General features: G+C 36.6%; 1 protein-coding gene across 1 annotated transcript; it reads right to left on the minus strand.

The window, feature by feature from the left end:
* Window positions 1–12,705: 12,705 nt before the first annotated feature.
* LOC137277977 (mitochondrial nicotinamide adenine dinucleotide transporter SLC25A51-like) lies at window positions 12,706–23,847 on the minus strand. Its single transcript, XM_067809998.1, has 3 exons — window positions 23,778–23,847; window positions 16,672–16,874; window positions 12,706–16,065 (listed from the first exon to the last, which is right to left on the minus strand). Exons 2-3 carry the CDS (start codon window positions 16,847–16,849, stop codon window positions 15,341–15,343), a joined length of 903 nt encoding a protein of 300 aa, XP_067666099.1. The 5' UTR covers window positions 16,850–16,874; window positions 23,778–23,847; the 3' UTR covers window positions 12,706–15,340.
* Window positions 23,848–24,131: the final 284 nt, after the last annotated feature.

Here is a 24,131-nt window from a genome sequence, read left to right on the forward strand (position 1 = left end):
TTTATGAGGTATCTGATTTCAACCAGATATATTTCATTAAAACATATCATTTAAATCATATTGAAAAACATCAATTGTGCTTTATTAATTCATTTGATAAAGTGGCATGTTAATTACTTACATACATGTATATTCATATTTACTTATTTCTGTGTTATAAATATTTAATACTACACTAAGCAACAACTGACCAACTTCAAGACCAATTTCTGGTCCATAAGACGTCAACATCCCAACTTGGTAAGGCCTGTGACTATGTGCATTACAAGTGATCTTCAGTAACCCAAGCTTGTCGTAATTGGATCATGTGGTCAGGCTCTGGTTGACAAATGTCAATGTATATCAGTTGCATAGGTCAAATGTTCATGATGGTGATCACTGGATTGTCAGATCTGATATGTCCAGACTGCCACCATATAACTTAAACATTACTGAGTGCGGCATTTAATGCCAACTAAATTTGGTAAGATCTAGTTGCCCAAATGTCATCTGTAACAACATTTGAACTAAGTCGTCAGCTACAGCTTAACCTGTGACTACTAAGTTAACTCACTGTATGTGATTCCGATAAGCCTCAAATGGTTATTAAGACTAATAAAGTGTGAATACTACAAATGTATGAGAGAATACAGTCTATATGTACTAATGGCTTCTACTGAGGAACTGATAAGGGTTTGGTAATATGGGAATTCAGGATTACAAGTAGGCCTATAATCAGTCTCCATGATAACTGACCGGATATTTTATATGTATTTTCATGATCAAAATATTTTAATTATTCTAATATTATTTGTTAATGGTTTGACACATATAGTACTGTTATGTTTTTCAACTTAATGTTTATATATTTGTATTGATTACATTTCCAATTAAGGTAAAATTGTGGATTAGACTGTCCCATTCATGACAGGTAAGTTATTTTCAGTTACTGTTTATTACGGGAGACAGGGTACATTTCATTAATGTGTGAATAAACTAAGTATCACATATCAAAATAATACTGTTGAAAGTGTGATATCTGAATAAATTATGTGCATTTCTGCACGTCTTGCCATATTGTTTTATCAGTAACACAACGGATGAGTTTGTCTTTGGGACTACTGGATTCAAAAGTTGGTGGGAGGACTGTTTAATTGGATCAAATGGTCCATGCTCAAAAGCATTTACTGGGAGAAACATGCATTTCTGTAAATTTCTGATATTGCTGAAATAACATAAACTTGATCACACACTCTGCTGATCAGTGCAATAATCGTGAAGTTGATGTAAATCCCTATTGATGTTAAAGGTGGCCATCAAACACCCCTTCCGTTCAGTTTCATGCCAAATTGAAGCTTGCAGTGCCATGCCTTCGGAAGTGCCACATTGTTTTTCTACTCAAAATCCACATCCACAATGTGTTTGAATCTTACAATGCATGGTCAGAGCCTCCTTTCACAAATCAACCTTTACTAAGGTTACCCTTAACCCTGATTCTTTAACACTCCACTAAGGCTACCTTAGACCAGCATCCTGTTCTCAAACATATCAATATGTTAGCTATGTCAGTTTCTTCACGATAAAATGGCTTCATTATGAAATGGGTATGTATGGCCTTTACAAAAGGCAGGAGTCTTCAATGTTTATTTGCATAACTGGCCTTAATGGTTAGATTTGTTGAATAATAATTTTTTACTGATAATTTTGGGGTGCAAATATGACATTCCATTGACATTTTTTTTTCACATGTTTTTCCAGATCTTTCAACCTTTAAGTGTCATTTGATGATGGGACTGATTGTAATATGTAATTGTTGCACAGTAAACCTGGCTGTGGCAGGGTAGATGGCTGGTAGGCTCATGGTGAAAGCATTCTCTCTCCAACAACCTTGGCCTAGATTTTCGAAGGTCTCTCAACACTAAGACAGTCGAAGTTTATGTAACACACCCCCTCCTTCACACTTGAGGCGGAATGAACCAGAATGCTGTTGGAATGAAAATTCCTGGAGATTCCTGGAAATTTGAACTTAAGTCTTAAACTTCTTACTACAAAGTGAATGCATTCCAACTTTTTGGGTCAATTCTTGTACCATGCCAGAGTGTTTTGAACTTTGAACTTTCAGTGTACATTCAAAGTGGTAAAACTGCAAGTAGAAGCACATTCTAACTGTATTCTTAGTATCGTTCCTGCATTCTACTATTTTCTACTGCATTCAAAGTATTCTGAACTTAGTTGAGGGAGAATGGAAACAGCAAGTCTCTTCAAATCCTGTCTGAATGTCCCAAATGCATCTCAAATGTATCTGGATTGCTGCAGGAATTCAAGGGGAATATTCTCCAAATGTATTGGAATATTTCGATTGCAGTTGGAAAACAGTTCAAGCGTACTTAAATATGGTCAGAACATCCTGATAGGCAGATTGTCCCAATGCCCTTCAAATGAGCCCTCATCAGACCACAGCCAAATCGCATAAAAACATTCACATTTCACTGATACATCAGATAGCTTTTTGGAGTCGCATTCTTACAAAGCTTGAAAAAATCGTTTCTTATGACATTATCCCGAAGGTAGGTTGAATTTTGGAAATATTTACTTTCCTGGATTCCTGTCAGTTCAAAATAAGTGTGTAGGAGACTTTAATGTAAGGCTCTTATGATCACTGGGAGAGCTTCACAAATCTTTTTGCTTTATTGTATTACAGTAACATTGTAAAAAACTCTGCAGATCTGAGTCAGTACACCAGTAGTGGTGACTATTGCTCTTGTTACCAACCACTGTTTTACTTGGAAGTGACATTTGTATGTTTGTCCACCATGACTAGTAACAACATCGCTAACTGAAGTTTTCCTGACAAGATACATCTTGTAAGTTTGTTTTTCACAAAGAAAGAAGACCATTACTTTCTGAATTTAGGCATGGTGTATGATTGTAAATTTTTCTGTGTGAGATGAGGAATTTCACAGATGTAGAACTGGCTAAATATTTTCAGTTTTTAAGATTTCTTTGGGGTGATATAAAAGTGCATTAACACGTCTGTGTGAATCCTACACACATACACTTTTATTGTCAATGAGGCAAGATTGTTTTGTGTTGGCCTGGGGTTTTTATACGTCATGAATTGTGTGGCCCAAATAGGCGTCTTAGAGGTCAAAATACAACAAAATCATATTAATGAACTATTCAGTTCAGAAATAAGATTATGGAATTTTTTTCAGTGAAATTTGTTGAAAAAAAATGCAAAAGTGGAAATGTTACTTCCTGGCTTAAGAGGTAGCTGTTCAAAATACAACTTCAGCAACGCAAACAAACCAAACTTTCGGAAGTCATAAATCAGACCTAGCAGGCCATGTGGCCATGACCTTAAACTCAATGTGTCCTTGACCTTCATTTGAACTGTTTACTTAATTACAAGGCTATTCTATTCTATGACAGTTTGGCACCTGGATCTTGTATTGTGTAAAACTGTTTTAAAATGCGCACCAGTGATGCTGCTGTAATCAACTGAAATTATTTACACTTCTGCAGATGGCAAGTGACAGGGGCAAGAGTTGCCTCCCTTATATTTATGAATGAATAATTCCTTTTGTATTGTGGGTTGGGTTTAATGGAGCAAAATCATCATTTTCACTTTTTACTTGAAACTGAAATAAGTTACCTTATTGGATCTGTAACAAATGAAAACTACTGGTCTCCATAGCAAAATATATCTTACAAATTCCCCTCGCAATCTCTTCATAAAATTTCTTGTTTGCTGACAGCACTGTATTAAGGAAAAACTTCACATTTGTATGTGTTGGTATTGTTGGTGGGGGAAAATGTTCCCTTCAAATGAGTTTTCTTTTCAATCGTCCCTTTTATGAAAATAAGTAACTTTATTATTTTTTTTTATTTCTATTTTAGGCCCCACGTAACTCAATGAAATCAGTTCATCAGTATTACTGATATGTTAAAAAGCCATCACCCTCTTAGTTACAAAGCCAAGACTCATTGGATTTCGGTAGTGGCATTCACTATAGAGTCGTGTCACTTGGCAATATCAGTATCCACTACAATCCAAGGTGTCTCCAAACATATTTTATATGATTGTGCCATACCACTCTTTGACAGTTTGTACAACCACATTTTTGTTCCCACATTATACTGATGCGCTATGATATAACTGAAGTAGTGATGTATGTTTATTCATATAAGTACACTTCTGTGTGTATTAGATCCGTGAAGGTCCGGAGTAAAATAGGCCTTCAGCAACCCATGCTTGCCATAAAAGGTGACTAATGGGATCGTGTGGTCAGGCTCACTGACTTGGTTGACTCGTCATCGGTTCCCAATTGTGCAGACCGATGCTCATGCTGTTGATCACTGGATTGTCTGGTCTGACTCAGTTATCTACAGAGCGCCGCCATATACATGTAGTTGGAATACTGCTGAGTGCAGCGTAAAACAAAACTAACTCACTCACTCCCTTCTATATGTATTAGGGCTGGCTATCGATATATACTGAACAGCAAAAGAAACATGACAAAAACAGCAAATACATTAACATTAATGTTTACATTTATGAGATTTCATCTTGCAATTCTCTCTTGCTGTTCAGTAGAGATCACGGAGATCAATAATCATTAACTAAATATTGATAAATTATAGATAAATATCAAAGAAGTATGCCAGTAGTGCCAAAATGCCCCCCAAAATCTGAAATGAAGCAATGTATTTCACATCACGTGCAAGTGGTGACATTGTTTATTCATGGTTTACTAACAAAACAACATCCTGAACATATCGTAGGAGTTGTCAAAGAATATTGTCATAACTTCATGTGACCAAATCAAAACTTTATTCCATCACAAAAGTTTATGTACAATATTATTGATGGCACAATTTTCATAACCTGGGTTCCCCATCCACAGAGTGTTCTTAACACTACGTCCTTCTGTAATTCTATAGTTTTTAATAAGCTTACAAATGTAGCATTTTAGTTTTTTGCATTTTATGTATTGTTTATGTTTGAATTAGACTATAACTCATCATGAGTGTGATATTGTACCTGGTTCTAAAAAAATTATATGTTTGTTTTGTGCAATATATTTTATTCATTCCAGTTGTTAGATGTTTGGAAGATTAGTTGAGAGGAGTCGTTAATCATAACACAAATGATATGTTATGCCAAGCCAAGCTATATTTTTTTGTACCTTAAGTATTTGTTCCATGATTTATCACAATTGTATATATGGAAAGACACATTTGTGGATATGTGATCTGAATTATTTTAGAGGATTGTCTGTGATATGTAATAAAGAGAGGAAATTAAAGCACATGCATGTGAAAATTTGTTATAGTGATATTGTCCCATTTCCTTGGCATTGTGTTCTTTATTTGTGCCAGGTTTGGAGGAGAGGGATCAGGATCCTAGATTTACCTTAATTGTGACTGGTTTGTCACCATCAGTATTTGTATCCCAATTGCTTTGTACGTTATGATTATCTATTCTAGCAAATCTGTTCTGTGTCAAGGAACTATGGAGAAAAGTACAGAATTACAGAATGAATAGTCATCTTTTAAAGAACAACACTGTTTTCCCTCATATATGTGAATTTCTCAAAATATGTCAGGCATCTTGGATTGTTGGTACTTTTCTCAACACGTATACCACGAGCAATATGATTGAAAATTTTCATACTTAACATTCACCCTCATTCTGAATTTCACATGCACCAGAATGCAAACTGCACATGTAACAAAAGGAAAGAGTTCTTTCAAAAATAACTTTATTTTGTCTAATTTGATTGTTTCGTATAAGTTACTTGAAAACAAACAGTTGTACTGATTATACTATTCTGATATTATACATTCTTTCAAATAACACATTATCTAAATGCTATAGCATCAACCCCACATCCAAAGAAACCTATCTGCTTAAATCAAATCAGAAATACAGTCAATATACTTCATTTCATCAAGTGCAAAAGAAATGTTAGAAACAAAATGAAGACTTCAGTGGATCTATGCTCAGTGTTATTCCTCCAGCCATTTTGATTTACAGACATCATGGGATTCCAGCTTCATAGGCCACTGAGGAATTGTGTGTAAAGGCAGAGCACTCAGTACTGCTCACATGGGAGAAAGGATGTTACATCATCTTGACTAGGGATATATTGAGGTGATATGATCCATATTTCAATATACAATATCACATTCGTAACACAACAACTGCCATATTGATACCTGCAGATCAACATCCAAGGAACATGACTAGAGATCCAACCAAAGCATGTTCAGAACATTTCCAATCATCACACTAATGTAGGTTCCAGTGTAGTATTTCTGCAATTCATTCCATTACCACATAAACCCTAAGTATTCAAATTAATCACTCCTGGGACCACAAACATGCTGACATATCCACAGTTCCATCTTAAACATGTTAAATGGCATGTCACAGTGTATGAAATAAGGCCCATCTGACCGTCCAAGATTGGGTAGATTTCTGACAGAGGACTTAAATTTACAGCTAGCCTGCCGAACAGTTTGGTGCAAGTTTTAGATGTTCCATACATCTGATTGAATTCTTGGTGTCTGGTCTGGTTAAATCCATTATGGGCTGGTAAAGTTACCAGCCCTGATGTCAAGCAGCGTTTGGGGATTATTTCATACACTGATTTATATGGCATATCAGAACAAAATTGAGAAGTTTATCACTTATTTGAAAGGTATAAGAAAAACAATTTATCTCAGGCAATCAGATCTGATGTTAGACAATATTGTTAACAGAATTTTTTTCTTGTGACCATAAAGTGACATTGTTTGATGACAACTGATTTAATGGGATTGGAGTAAACAAAGTTTCTCTGTATATATAGATACAGATCACTCCCTGGGTCAAGATACTTGTATTGCAGTGAACTAATACTTGGGAAAATCATCACAGCTTTAACTTGTTCCAACCAAAACCACCAGTGTTGGACTCTAGTAGTAACAATCACTGGAAATGTTTTCACTAACTACACATTGTGAGCTTACATCCTGATCTACAATGAACAAAACAGTCAGAATATCTCCACTATATTGCAGGTTTTGAAGTCTCTGTTAAGTGAAAATGATATCCTCCAATCTCCAATCTGAGAACTTGATTTTTTCTCATATGTACAGTACTAAAATGTAGATGTCATGTATGTTTCCAAAACCTAAGGCAGTCAGTGTAACCTCAAGCTGCAGTTATTGTCTGCCAAGTCAAATTCATACTGTACTATACAGAAGTATTAAGAAATAACTCACTGTCATTTCAGTAAAACTGTATGATTAATATGATTAAGACTAATTAAGTTTTCAAGATGTAACCTTTAACAGCTAAAATGTTCAGATATATAAGAAACATCACAATTTCTACAATCATGTTCATGATAATTTGAAGCAAATGGATAAAAACAAAAGCAGTTACATATTTGCCTCAATTCATAACATGCACAGACATTCATCTAGTGCGACAACAGCACAAAAAGGTCTATAAGGTGTACCATTGCCAAAGTTAAAAGATCACTGCCATACATTCAAGCATTCTCATTTGTATTCTTCGTAAAATCTTTTTACTTCTCTAACATAACCCTTATTTCTGACAATTGGTCAGGCATGTTGACAAATACTTTGAAGACAGTCTAAAATGACTCACTTTATCAAGACAAAGTTGCATTATTGAAGACAAACATACCCGCAGACATCCTTAACATTGAAAGTAATGCTGTTTATCAGGACATTTTGACCAGCATGCTACTCATGCTTCTTATGGAGTGATGAATACTTCATGAGGAGATACAAAATAACTGAAAATCTTTCCCTTAAGACCCTGATGGACAGGACAGCATAACTGATACCAAAGTCTTGTATGAAAAAGTCACTAGTCCTACTGAAGCATGTATTCACAATACTTTAATATTGCAATTGCTGCATTGGCACCATCTTAATTATTCATGTGCCTGCCACCAAATACGTATAAAAAGGTTGCTTCTACTGGCCAATGGAACATTTCAGAGAACATTAGCATTCTCTATCAAAGTGACATGAAAGGACAATGCAGATCCCTGAGCTCTTATATAAAACCTACCATAAATAGCAACTAAGGAATGCTAATCACTCCTGTGAGGTTTTACTCTGTCAACGAACCAATGTTTTGTGTTTAAATGTCTGCTCAGTACTCTGATAAGAACCTGTAATAACCACACCAAAAACAAAGAGGGCCAAAGCACAAGTCAAAACCAAGGCATCCGTAACAAGAAATTCTATTCAACCCAAAACAAACAAAACAAATTGGGTTCTTTTGGCGCTAAGTTTCTCTCAATATTAATGTGCACTGTGCACAAAAACAATCTAACAAACACTGTAACATCATGTTACTACACAACTATGGGAAACCAAACAAGTAAAATTACACATTAGTAATGTGAGGAAACATGCCAACAAATAAAAGCTACACAACTGCAACATAAAATGTTAAGATTCAGTGGACAACAACTAATGATTAGCTGGTGCTTTGATTCATGGCTATTCCCACACTAAAGAAGGGTTGGTTGGAAAGTTCTGAGTCTACCCATGGTGGACATACAGTACTACCATAACAGTTTGCATGAACTGTGTCAGAAGGCATCAATGTTACCAGGTAATGTGTTCTGATGAAAATGGACAAACAGGGACACCATGCTGTCATGAGATATTTTTAGCAGCTATCTGTTCAGACATGGCATCACAATCAGGGGACAGGTCTCCTTCTTTTGCTGTTTTGTCACGCCATCATACCTCAGTACCTCTTACAAAACAGCTTAGACCACTGTAATGAAATGCTGGTACACTTATGTGGACCTCTGATGGAACTGTGTTAGTATTATCATCTGCCATTTCAATCAATACTTTCCATTATAGTTTGACTCAGAACTTGTCAGTCACTTCTAACATGCAATAAAAATACAATGAATGCCTTGTTTGATATCCAGATCACTAAGAAAATAACTGAAGTAAAATCATGTGAGAAATTCCACCTGCCGTGGGGAAACTGCTTGCAGAATCTCTGACGTCTGTCCAACAAATCAGACCAAACATTTCCAGGGTTACTACCAGTGGGGGCCTAACATGTCCCAAAGGTCATTTGGTGCCAGCCAATTTGATTTAAGTCTCAGAAACACAAAGGCAACGTCTGCTAGTTCACATTTTATCATTCATATCAAATGTAGCAGCAAATATTACCCAATAAGATTCCATTATATTTGTGACACCATGCCTGAGCAATCACTCAGTCCCAATGTGGAAACTTAGTATATCTACCTCAAAATGTGAATTTAGACTGCTTACAGATCTGTTATTTGGGTTTAACTACCTTTGCTCACATTTGAATAGTATTTGCCACCTGCTTCTATTTGCCCCAAACACTGGAAGAGTACTAACGCAGTATGACGACGAAAATTTCACTTAATTCTCATGTAACGATAACCTAAAATCACAAAAATGTGTGAAATATTATTTCTGAAGCAGAGACCTGTAACATTGTGGTTTCATGATTATACTCTGCATTATGGATTATAAAGAGCCAAAGACTAAATAGAAACTAAAGAAAAGTGTTTCTGTCATCTTAATGAATCAGTGAGTGAGTGAGTTTAATTGTTGACTTTGTGTCAACAAAGCCAGAAAGCCCGACCACCCGATCCTGTCAGTCGCCTCTTACCAGAAGCACAATCGCCTTTTGTGGCAAGCATGGGTTGCTGAAGGCCTATTCTACCCTGGACCTTCACGGGTCTCTTAATGAATCAATCCCTGACTGCCTGATTAATCTTTGAAGATGTCCAAGGAAGTGAAGTTCAACATCAATGAACCCAAAAGGCCATAATTCAGTGTGGTTGTTGGTGCATCCACAGCACCTGCTGCAGTCTAGGCACATCTATAGAACCGTTTGTCCCAGTAACTGGAGATGTCAAGAGGGCAAACAGCTGCTCGAAACACTAGACAAGTGTATAGATCTACACACAATAATGATGAGCATCATTTGACAACTCTCACAAGGATCACACTATCCGGTAACAGACTGATTACACTAATATTTGTCACATCTTGCAGCACTACATCTCTCTAGTATGTTCCTCAAATACTGAAGTGTTTGAGAGGCTCTGTTTTCAATTAGTTTATAAACCCACTCTAAAACTGTTAACATGTGTTGAAAAGTCAATATTACCGCACCAAGTATCACAAATAATTCCTGAGCATCAAGTTTCAACATATCAGGTTTTGACATGTCTAAAATTTATCCTGTTCATATTGATAGTGTCCCTTGAACTGGAACAGATAATTCCTCACAGCGAATGGCACTTATCAAGTGATTAATGCCACTGAAAGAAAAATGGATAATAACAGCAGGAAAGACTAGTTCAGTAGTTACACTGTGCCATGATAACCTGTGTTCACATATCCAATAGCTTGAGGCAGCTGGACTTGATGTCCTCTGGCACTTGAGAGCAGATATTATAGAGTTCAGCAGTACTATCTTTCAACTCACATCTAATCTCATAAATATGCATATTTATTGGATTAAAGTCCATAAAGTATTTTAATAAAGAAAACAACAGGAGTCATTTTCAGAAACTGCATTAATCTAGACTTGCTGAATATCATATACTCCCATGGACCTTATTGGATGCATTTGTTTAAGAGAACTACATCTTCCATAGTTGGATCAGGATTTCCCCATTTTTCCTGAAAGTTTATTAAATGACCATTGAGACTCGAGGTGAAAATGAAGTGTGCACCCTTTGTTTTCTCAAGAGTGTGCACTCCCCACCCCAACCCTTTCTTCAAAAGATGTATCTGCCCCTGATCATCACATCACCCAGTACACACATACACATTCTCTTTTCACATTGTAAGTTGTCCAGGGTCTGTATATGCTTTCCCAATTATGAGCCAGTAATGTAGAACTACACAAAGCCCTGAGAAGTTGGCTGCTTTTGAAGAAGTTCATACAAGTATAAAGTACATACAAAATGTTTCACAAAAAATTTACTGCTCAAAAGGAGTTAGAGGTTTAACATTTTTCCTATGACATTGTATATGCTATGAGTGGTCGGTACAGTCACACCCAGCCTTCCAACTGAGGATGTTTTGGCACTAGTTTTGACTGTTACACTTCAAGTGAGTGAGTGAAGTTGTTTTTAGCAATATTTCAAAAATAACACAGCATGGGACACAGAAATGGTTTTCACAGATTTTACCCATGTTGGGAATTCAACACAGGTCTTTGGTGTGACAGACAAGCATTTTAACCAGTAGGCTACCCCAAAGTCCCTGATGCACTTTAAAGCTGGTATGTATATGACTGAGCCATGTAATGTAAACATAGGTACATGGTCATATGTACTGAGTGAATATAGTGATAGAGATACATGTTATCTGACTGATAATTTGTTACATACACACAGCCAACACAAAAATGCACATATGATACTTATGAAAGATGAAAGAGTACCTATATTAATGGAAACATCACTTTTAAAGAGGTTAAATTAAGGAAGTTGGCAACTATACCGCTCTTAAACATTCACCTGATAAAACCCTTTATTGCTGTGAAGGCTAATTTGAATTTGTAGCAGTATGAAAAATACTGAAACACAATAACAAATAAATCAAATTCTTCACCCTCAATATTTTCTTTTCACGCCAACAGCAGTTGTCAAAATTGTCTTACTTCAGTCACAGTTAAGCACTTTTAAGGCTTGTATTTCAGCAAATTTGGAAGATATACTGGCCTTGTCTTTTTTTATTTAACTCAAAACCATCATTCACATCAGAATAAACATATCTGTTTTGGAAAACTGAAATGCATTCATATAATTTATTAAAACACTGAAAATTACTGCAATATATATCTCTGAAAAAAAAAACACACCATCACTCAGTATATCAACTCAGGCTATCAAGTATGGCCAGTTCAGTTCTGGATACAGGATACAGAGCTATACAAAGAATTACAGCCATGTCCTATTGTGTCAATCTAGCATGTAGGCACACTAGCCCATCTAACATGTAGGGCCACTATCATATCAGTAGTTAAGGGCATGCGGATTCACTTAATTCGAGGTGACCGCATTCAAGCACTTGAAGTGTTCAGGCCAGGTGAATTCACAACACTATTCAAAAAGCACTTTTTGCACATGGAATATTCAGGCCAAGTGAATTCACAACACTATTCTAAAAGCACTTTTTGCACATGGAATATTCAGGCCAAGTGAATTCACAACATTGTTCCAAAAGCACTTTAGCATATGGAGCATTCAGGTCAAGTGAATTCACTTGATTCTACGTGACAGCATTTTAGCACATGGAGCATTCAGGCTAGGTGAAGTCACGACAGTACTCCACAAGCAATTTAGCACATGAGGCATTCAAGCCAAATGAATTCACTTGATTCTAAATGACATCACTCTAGTGCATGGAGCATTCAAGCCAAGTGTATTCACTTGATTCTAAGTGAGAAGGCTTTAGCACATGGCGCATTCAGGCCACACCACACAACAAAACCCTGAAAGTAAATACCATACATAACAGTTTTGCAATAGAACAAATTCCATTCCGACAGAAATTCCAGAGTAGTTCAGATAAGGGGCATTTTCCACACAACAACGCCATTTGTATGATCGGTCACAATGGAATTCTGAGAGCACTTTCAAGAAAAGCCATAGCTGGGATCTTTCACAAAAGTTTTTTTTTCTTAAATTTAGCGGAGATGTGGAAAGGCAGGCAACGAAATGGAGAACATGCCTCACTATAAACACTCTTGATAAACACTTAGACTGTCACAATATATACATACACAAATTTCCCGTGATCTGTCACACTGTCTTTTTCATCCAAAACACAAGCATATATAATCCTTAAAAATAGAAACAGGCCAGCAGACATGATAGATTGACGGATCAGTAATATTTTCCGAATTACAGCTGTTCATACATATAGGGTAGATGTATGCTTATTCAAATCAAAATACATGTAATATTTATTTGCACACTTATTTTTCAGTTCAATACTAGTTTGTATTACGACACTAAACATTAACCTAATACTGCCATTCAGTCAAGATATTTAGTGACTGTTGAACAAAACATAACGTCAAATAGTTTTGTTTTAAACATAATATTCAGGTAATAAGGAATACACTGACAGAGTTTGGTTTTACGCTGCTTTTAGCAATTTTCCAGCGACATCACAACGGATAAGGAATACAGTGTCTTTCATTATTAAAACATGATTCAACAACAACCAACAAGAAAGGTGATATTAAGACATCTCATAAAAACATTTCAGAACAATAGGATTCTAAAAATACCTGCAATTGAACGTCAGTAAGAAGGGCACAAAAATATATACTTGCACTGTTATTTGCACCATAGAAAAGACGGTGAGGCCATTTACAAATTCCAACAGCAAGATCGCAACATCCAATGTCACTGGCTGTTTAAGTGTCAAGATGGTTTATGTCCTTTCATTGATACTGGACCCTGAGTACACCACATAGTGTGCTGCTTCTCCACAATGTTGGGATCCTTCACAATATTATTAGACAATGTCTTCCAATTAATTGTACTGAAATGTCCTACTTGTCCCAGAGTGAGTAACCTTCCACTTGCCCAGACTCATTTCATCTTACTCAGTTAATTCTAAGCCAACATATGTCATATTTGGGATTTCACTTTCTTAGTAAAGTACAAATTCTAGTACTTTTTTTCGTTGAGTCCTATCCGGGATTTGAGTCAGACACCTAATCGTCAGCACACAAAATCAGCCGCATAGCCCGCTCAGATACCGCGACTTCTAAGCCACTTTTGCTATCATGAGTCAGCCACTGAAACAGTCCCAACCAAGAAAATTGAAGGTCTTCTTTCCATTTTACATGGTTTATCAGTTCTTATCACTTATATTTTTACCTGATCTTAACTTACAAAGAGGAAAGAAACACTGCTGTTTGCATACTTGCCTCAGGATAAGCCTGATGATATTTTCCCAGTTTTCCAGCATCATAGTTTCAAGGGTCAGGCAGTCAGCATGTCAGTCATTGTAACTTAACACCCCCGTTATCAGACAGTTATTAAATACTATTATCAACTGACAACTAATGGTATTTATTTTATTAGGGACTTCCAAAATAACCACCACATTGCAAAAACTGTAATTCCTTCACTGACTTCAAGATCTTCTTGACCTTATTTTCTTAATATCAGCATTTTCTATGGTCACATCAAAATTCAAAATGAGCATCAAAGTCTGTTCTTCTTTACTGGTCCGACTTTCAGTCAAAATGAAACACAATCTCTGAGAGATGTAACATGAGTTATAAGTTAGAAAGGTAATGATTTAAATGTTAATATAAGTTCCTTTTGGTGAGATTGTACCATATTCAGTCACAATTTTAGTTGGTACATCAGCATCTTAGCAGGGCTAGTTAAATCCTGGTACACATTCTCCTATAGCAACTTGGGGGAAAACTGTAAGGATGACAATGTTGCTGAGATGACTGAAAATAGACTATAATAAAACAGATGGCATAATTTCTGGATAACATGATATACAACAATGGCCATATTAATCGGACTTGGCATCATGTTTCAAACGTATTGATTTTAAATACCGACACATCAACAGCTCCACCAACCTACTGCATTGACCTTCCATTAGGTCAGGATGAAATTGACCTGATTGACGTATGAAACAGGCTGTTCTTTAACTAGCATTCTTAATCATCATTTTAATACTGTAGTATTGCATCACGCTGTCAACAAAATTGAACTGACCTTCCACAAATAGTTTTTGATTTATTACACATACTATGGATAGTCATGCAATACTGCCTGACATTTACATCATGAAAGATGAAACATTGCCCACACCATCCACATATCATGTAACGAGACCACATATACATGCATACATCTCACAATAAAACCTCAGCATGATTAGTGAATGCTGCAGTACCAGCTGTTACCAAGTCTGCTGGAAAACCTTGTTAAAACTACCTGCAATATTTTTTAAACATATTGATCCTGTCATCATGATCATGATGATCACTGGGGCTTATGTCCATTCTTTGACCCCTAACTCTAGTTTGGCAAACTGGCCGGTTAATTGTCATTATCGTGAAGGATTAGGCCACACAGTAGCTGGACAATACGTGCATTAACACTATAACTCTGACAGTTCTAATTCTCCAAGATAACTAAATCTCATGACATCTTCAGGATGGTTAGTGTGCCAGTAATAACTGATCATACAGAAAATCATTTGCACCACTACAAGTCAGCTCAGCACTTTCATACAGTCCAAATTATGCCAGCAGGTGAGGTCAAGAAAGCTCGGATTTCCTGAAGAAATGCTTCATGAGGTACTCATAGGAAGCATTGATAATGCCCCAGGAGAGAAACGACCGGGTGTAGTTGAGGTGGTATCCTCGGAATAGTTTTCTGACGCTGTAGCCACGTTCTTCAATGACAACAATGAAGGTACGCCAAAACCCTAGATACTCTCCTCCAAGCTGTGATTGCATTCTTGTCTTGACAACATTAATAGGGTAAAAAAGGGTACTAATAAATGCACCCAGAACAGCACCACTTATAAAATGTTTCAAAAACTTCTCCGTTGGACTTTCCCCAAGTGGCACTAAATCATGAAGAAAGTCTCTCCCTAGGAAGAACATCACATTGCTAGGCCCATTACGCATTAGGATTGGAGTAAGGCCTCTATAGTACTCCCTGAGTCCATAAGTACGCAGTTCATACATGGCATGAGGTGTGTTGGTAAATCTCTTATGGTAGTTCCGATCCTGCATCAAAGTCTGAACACGCTCAAAAGGTGACAGCGTTGCTTCAGTCATCCCTGCCAACATCGCTGCTGTTGCTTGAACTGATGCTTTGGACCACGTTGGACACTGGTCCATCAACATGCGCTGAAACTTGTGGTACATCCCAAACATCAGTGATAGGGAAGTTGTCTTCTGCATCAGTGGGGGGACTACACCGCGATACAAGTTGCCTAGGCCTTCCTTCTTTAACTGTCCCACAGCCTTGAAACCTGAAACAAGGTCCTCAAATGAACACAACATCCACAATGAATGTCAAATGCATGGATGAAAATAAGGATTGAAATGGAGTCAGCAATCTCCATCAGTGGTGACAGAAACTCAAACCCTTGACTGAACAAGGAATGTCAAGATGGGAGCCAAGTAGGTCACCGTGGTGGTTGGTGCTGAAGAGAGTTGACACCCTATCTAAAGTTTGAAATTTGAAACTTACTAAACCTCAAACTCAGTCAAATGGGCTAAAGTCCAAGAAAAAAACATGAAAGTGACTTTTCAAAAAGAAAATTTAAAGGTACACAATTTAGTGTGGGATAAAAACTTGAGAGCATGACAAACATGACAAATGACTTAAGCCACAGGCATGAAATTTATAGGCATTAGAGATAGCAGTTGTGTGTGTTGAGTTCAGTTCTTACACTTCATGTTTAGTAGTTCAAAGACTGATAACATATAAAGGCACGCTCTGAAATGTCCATTAGAACATGAACACCTTCAAAAAACAGAATATCATGTTACAAAGAAACATCGAATAATTCACCAAGAAAAATGTTACAGTTTAGTCAGGTAATTAAGAGAACACATAGCAAGGCGTGTCCTACCTGAAATACCATGTAACTGCTGTCTAAACATGGCCTTGTTGATGGGAAAAGTAGCAGTGATGTTGATGAGGGCTGCTCCCCAGCCGCATATGAACTCCTGATATTCCTCCAGGTTCATCTGCATTTTCATACTAACCACTTCCTCCCCTGGCATGTTGCACGACTGCTTCACAACCATGGTAACTAACCAGCTGCCATAGCATCTGTAAAGAATAAAAAACGTATGAAAACTTTACTGTCACAAGTTTTTGCAGTAACAGTAGACTTTAGATTCTTCATTTTGATTTTATTACCTTTAAGCCCTTTGTAACAACAACTCAAAATCAAAATTTCCGAGAGTGCCACACAGACACAGTTGCTGCAGCAACAATGATCTGCATATTTTGAATGAGTGAACATGGTTTCATGTCCCCTTCCAGCAATAACGGTGGTGTTCTTGCTGTGCAGCACTGAGACAAATATGCATAGTAAACATGTGATATATTCACATCAGACCTTAGGCTTAATCCTAGTTTATATAAATACATAGGAAATGCCATCTGCAGACCAGTGACTGTTGTATATCCTTGACACCCTCAGTCATTGAACAGTCTTCATCAAGTAGTTCTATCACAACTAATCATAGTTGTAATGCTGCCATTAACTAAATGATAATGCCCAGGTGCACATCATAAAATAAGAATGACAAATAACAAGAAGTAATTACTGGATTTTATTAACTACAAGGCTGAACATATTGGGGGTCATATTTTTTCATACGATGCCCTAGGGCAAAATATCACTGTGTAATGGTGACATGACGTCATGAACACTGGTATGACATCACGTTTCTTCTGTGGCATTGTTTTCTACATGCAGCAATGGAGGGTAGAGAGAAAATGACTGAAAGCTGACTTGGACTTATTTCACTCAGTGTGACCACATCGGTAATAAACAGAATATAATATTAGTGCCCATATCATGCTGCATTTTCGAAACTTGTGCCTAAATATCAGTATATCCCTCGTTCTCACTTGGTGAATACCAACATTTAGGCACTCATGTGGCAAACATGGTATGACATTAGCACTCATGTAATATCTTCAATGTATGCATTTTGCTTGAAAAATAAGGATCCATACTGTTTTGAGTATATTAACTGCACCTGATTACACATGTAACTATATCAAGAAAGATGACTCACACAGCATTACACTACTGCCTTATACAAAATACAGTACATAAACTTATTCCACGTGATCTTTTGTGCTACCTGACAAATTATCCAATTACAATAAATGACTTTGCGAATAAGCCTGCTATTAAAGGTCAACATAACAGCAACATGGCAGAATAGACGGTTTTCCCTCCAAAATGTCCACTGGTCAATAATTATAACTACAGCCATAAGAGCAGTATGTTTCATCCTGTTTACAGTACTTTGAAAGCTAAATAGGACCTTTGAGAGGGATCAATTCCTCCTTAGACCTATACTAATCAAATGTTAATTTCTAACAGTACAATACAATAAAAGCATAAAGACCACAATAATCATTACTACAGCTTGCAGATAATGTCACAGCTTTATGAACAGTAGCAGTAGTTAGCAATGGCTTGACGTCAAGATCATGGTTGTGTTTACTACAAGCAAGGGTTGACAGTGCCTGATCCATTAAGTCTGAGACTTACAAAGATTTATTTTCAGGTAAGTAACTGTCATTTGTGTGTAGTTGAATTGTATATTCATGTCTGAAACATGAATACATAGTATCTGTGAAAACTTTGGCTGCATGAATACACTGTGTGGCCAATATATGTATCACGAATATTGGGCAATGAATACAAATAATTATTCACGAATATAATATTGTAGTCAAGTGACTGATGCACAATATGGAACCCCCATGTTGACTGTTAATTTGTAGTAATAACTAGCGATCTGACATGACACTCAAAATTGGTATAGAATAGACTAATAGTTTTAGTCCACAGTACCATGTGCAGGCTTTGCAAACTAACATGACTTGCACTACTGCAATGCTAGTACATATTCCATTCTTGCATATCTCACTTTAATAAGGTCTCAAGTAAAATATGTTCAGATAAAAAATTGTAAATATTCATTCATATTCAGTTATGGTGACCACGAATAACAAAAAGTATTCATGAAGGGCTACAGTTCGATTCACCGAACATGTGAGTGTATCGTAACAGCCCTAGTGAAAACTCAGGGGTTCAGAGAGTGCCTCCTTTTTACAGCTTTTAATCATTCTCTTATCCATTGATTGTCACCATCTGTAACTGATAGGCATTTTATACTTATCCAATTTTCATAAAAGCAAGCTGTGACCAGAAAAATTAAAGGTCACATGCAATACAAAACACAACTTTGCAGAACTCAATGTATGTTTTATAGACACCTATGTGTCTGCCTGCCTGTTAATGACAATACACAATACACAACTTCATTGACCACATGCAATTTGAACTTTAACACCTATCAGGCTATACACCATAAACTGAATACACTGATTTATGGCTCGTGCACCTTGGGCTCTGTCTGCATCACTTATGTAATTACATAAACACACTGGTGTGATACTTATACACACAACATGTTATTATATCTGTGGGTTGAAAACAAACTGCATCCATTTTTCACAGATGACTGGATCACACGGAAACCAGTACAAATTCACATCGTCTGTTTCAAGTTCAGTTTTGTACTTGGATGAATGACAGTCTTCAGCCTTGAAGTAGTTCACCATCTCATTTGTTGATTGGATCCAACGGAATGCAGACAGTATGTGTTTTCAAAACCTAACATCTGCATATACATTTTTTTTATGGATTTTGGTATGGATTTGTATACCGTTACCACTCTTGCTTGACAATGAAGTTTTCATACCATCTCAAAACTCATCATATACAATAAAAGAAGTTGTTATTGATAAAAAATCTTACTTTCTTAATTACTCACCATACTTCTGAAATGGCAATCAAACAGATCATCTCTACACACAATGAGCCTTTCTGCGTATCAGCATATGAACATGCCAATGAAAAGTCTCCATTATACTTGAGTGCACACCCACACGCTCTGAACGGGTTAGGTCTCCCAGGTGCTTCCTTTCGAGGGAAGTAAACCCAAGTACAAAATATTGCACTTTTGATTCACGATTATAAGCTGATAGTTCTGTTTATTTGGGTTTTTTTCACAATCAGCCATGTATATTATATGTCATGTCATATTACGTCACCTTGAAGTCTACTTCATGAACTGTACTGACATCCCAGCCATCTTTAACTTCAAATGTCCTGAGTTAGATTGCACACTGTTTGGGTTCTGTTTTCATGCTCTAAAGAAAGGCGGCCAAATATGGCTGGTGGAACAGCCCGTGTTGTTTCCTGACTAGTAGGGTGCTGTGCTGAGATGCAACTGCAGTGCGTGCCAGTACTGTTTCATCAGCCGTTTGTCACCAATCAGTGTGAAAATAGATCAATGTTACATGATAGGTCCTTAAAAAACTTTCTGTGATCAATCATAAAATATCAGATTTCAGATCCTGTTGGGTACAAAGGTTTCAGCACCATGTGTTTTAAGCATGTTTTGTGCACTTATCTCTATAGCGAGTTATTAATCCATTCACTGTTCTCATCTGAACCAAAGGGGACTGAAGACCTGGGTGATACACACAGCTTAAGTGTATGTTATCATTCATCTCAGACAGCATCATTCTGTAATAATGATACAGTAAAGAAACACAAAATAAATGTGATCACTGAGCCACTAGCCTAAAATCATGAAACTGTTTGAATTAGACTAATGTCAATGGCCCTTCCTTTAATGTTACTGAAATATTTCTCAAAAAGCCCATGTCAGCAGCAACAGCGTTTACTTAAACATGTTGTATAACAATGGTGAATTTTCTAACAACCCTGATGTAATGTACTTGGCATCAGGTCTAACCTTCTTAACACAGTTATGACTAATATAGAGATCTATTTGTTGTCATGAAATTCAAGTAATTTGTAATGGTTTTACAGAATGAGTAAACACAGTGATGCCTAGTGAAGACATGATGCTGTTATTTTCACTCTGAAGATCATGCTAACAGGAGCATGAGTAACAACACTTGGAATCGTCACAATCTTCTGCCATCCTGACCAGTCTTACTTTTAACATTCCTGAATTTCCGCAGCCTCAGAATAACCAGAGTTACTCTACAACAGAGATAGGTCACTCGCTTGCTTTCTTTACCATTTGTACTAATTAACATGCTCCAACACACACAGTGACTTGGCTCGTTCCCAGTGCAACTTCATTTGTGTTCAACAGAACTTCAGCCAGTCTTTTGTATCACTCAGAATTTTACAATGAATGAATGAATGAATTTTAGTAAGAATTAAGAGCAAGGATTATGTGAATGAATGAAACAAATAAAGAAAAAGAATAAATGAAAGAAGTACATATGTGAATGAATGAAATAGTAAATGATACACCGTGGCCTTCCCTCCCAAAACATGTTAAAGAACGAAAAAGTATCATGAGAACATGTGTTAACATCAGCTGTCCTTTTCAAATATCTACTTTGAGACATTTTTGTTTACATTAATAATTAATTCAGATATCTTATTGAAAGAGGGGAATGAAATGAGCATTAATAAAATGCTAACTGACATTGTAACACTGCCCTCAAAAATAAAGTATCAAACTGTCACAAAGCGTTCTAAACACCTTTCCAGTTTTGTCAAATAATAGGATCAACAAGAAAGAAAGTTATGGAATTATAACCCTCAAGCATCAATGGCGAATAAGATCGGATCGACAATATGTCATATTTTTCACACAACTCAAATACACCCTTACATTTTGTTTTAGATTATGAAACTATCACTATTACTTGCGAACACATTTCACCTGATAGTATATTCCCCTCATAATAATTAAAGGTGTATATGAAAGAGGTTTTTGAAGTAATTACTAAAAACACTCAAACAATGGCGTGTAGTATTTCACTGGCGAATCAGAGCAGATCATCGATATGTCACATTTTTCACACAACTCAAATACACCTAAACATTCTTTTTGAAACTATGAAACTATCACTATTACTTGCCAACACATTTCATTTGATAGTATATCGCCCTCATATGAATTAAAGGTGTATGTGAAAGATTTTTTGAGGAAGCAACTATGAATGCTCAAACAACGGCGTATAGAATTTTAATGGCGGATCAGAACAGATCGGCATTATGTCATATTTTTCACACACCTCAAATATACCTAACATTTTTACTTAGATTATGAAACTATCACTATTATTTGCAAACACATTTCACCTGATAGTATATTCCCCTCATGTGAAATACAGGTGTATGTGAAACATGTTTTTGAGGAAGTAACTAGGAATAATCAAGCAATGGCGTGTAGCATTTCAATGGCGGATCAGAACAGATTGGCGAAATATCACATTTTCCACACACCTCAATTACACCCTCAAATTTTATAAGTCATGAAACTGTCACTATTACTTGCAAATACCTTTCAACTACAGGTATGTTTTCCTTCTAAAAATTAATCGAAAGTGTGAAAGAAGTTTTTATCGGCACAATTTAGTCTATCTTCGCGGTGAATCAAGAATAGAAGCCAGTGAGCTATAACATACAGACTTGAAACTTTACTACAAATCTACTGTCCTAATATGACACTAATACCAATTATTTGACTTAAAACTGAAGTGACAAAATAGTAACCTATCTTCTACATGTAGGATTTCAGTTGTTACAACACTCAGCGAACTTTATCAGCTGTTGAAAATAAATCGAGCTCAATCTTAAATACTACGCTGCCACCACAATGGCTACACTGGTTACGTAACAACTTGAGAAATACATTCAGTGGCTTTTCGAGGAGTTTCTTCTCCCACTCTATATAGGCTCCCTGGAATAACTAATTGGTTATTTCAAATTTGCCATAATGGATGAGCATGGTTTTGCCCATAATTGCAAAAGAAGTTGAGCAAGGATGACATGATATCTGGTTTAGAGTAAAAATTTCAAACTTAACTGCAGTCTGTATGTACATGTGAGTGTGACTTGGCTGCATGTAAAAGCATGTAAACTGATCTGAAGCCATGTTTGTGATCCATAATTCATAATTCTGAAAGACTCCATATGTTTATGGAGTATACTATCCATAGATATCTAGCATGGGATATATTTTGCAATAAACTACCTACTTCTTTAGACTTCAGTTTTGTGAAGAAAAAGACAAGTGTGTTCAAAATGAGACAAGTGTGCCAAATGTCAACAAGATCCTAAATAGTCTGTAAACACCATTTACCCATAAAATTCAAATGACCATGACCTACTCAACCCTTAAATTCCGTAACTCTCAGATATGACTAGAGAAATTTACACAGAGAGCAACAGAGTAGACGCAGCTCTATTTGTTACCTGTCGGGATAAGAATCAAATGTTGCTTGCTCTTGTCTAGATTCAAGCAAAACTGGTTGCTTGTCTTAGTGAATAGTTACCTACGCAGAGATAATCTACATGAAATACTGTAGTGATGAATTCTCTAAAGGCATTATGCATGATAATGATAAATGTAGCATCTGTATTAAATGGCATTTGACAAATAAGCAATCACAATCCAACTAGGCTGATGCAAATGGAATTTACAGCTGTTGCGTGGCGACACATCTACCACATTATCCTAACAATACCTGTATAAACCTGCTGGCGTCTGCTCTATATAAACCCTCAGTTTATATCTTATAAACATTCCCAAAAGAACAACTTCACCGAATTTATTTTCTCCCTGAAACGTCATTTATAACGACCCTCAAAGATGTAAACCATTGTTTTAAGACACAATTGTCCATATCAGTTTCACGGTTGAATGATATTTGCAACAACAATCGCATGATTTCAATTCATGACACCTGTTCTCATGTTTCAACAAAAACCCTGTCCTCTGTTCTCGACCTCGCAACATAAGCCACAGCTCCACTGCGCTCTGACACGCTGCATTCGTGCACTAAAACTCCAAGTGGGTACTATTTTATCGTGAGTATTGGCTACAATACATTTAGAAATAACTGTCTAACTGTTTTGTTTACCTCTACACCGTCGAGAACTGCTGAAAATGAATGTCACTGCCAATGTTGCTTCTGCTATTTTACGCCCTCTGTCAGGCAGATAACTCTGATTTACTCTTAAAACGGATTACCGCTAGGAACTGAATTTTCTGCTGGCAGCAGTGGCCCTCTCGCGTAGTTTCGTGTCGAATTCCTGTCTTCTTTGAGGTTATGGAAAGTGGTGATATGATATATTGCAAGTGCATCCGTCGTATCTGCTTCAAGAACTGTACTGGTGCGCATCCACACTCTGCTTCAGTTTCGAAACATAATATACATGTATAATTTAGCATTTACAATTTTGTTGAGTATGCAGTAAATATCGTTTATGAAACA

Source organism: Haliotis asinina, chromosome 3 (assembly GCF_037392515.1).
Source record: "Haliotis asinina isolate JCU_RB_2024 chromosome 3, JCU_Hal_asi_v2, whole genome shotgun sequence".
NCBI lineage: Eukaryota > Metazoa > Mollusca > Gastropoda > Lepetellida > Haliotidae > Haliotis > Haliotis asinina.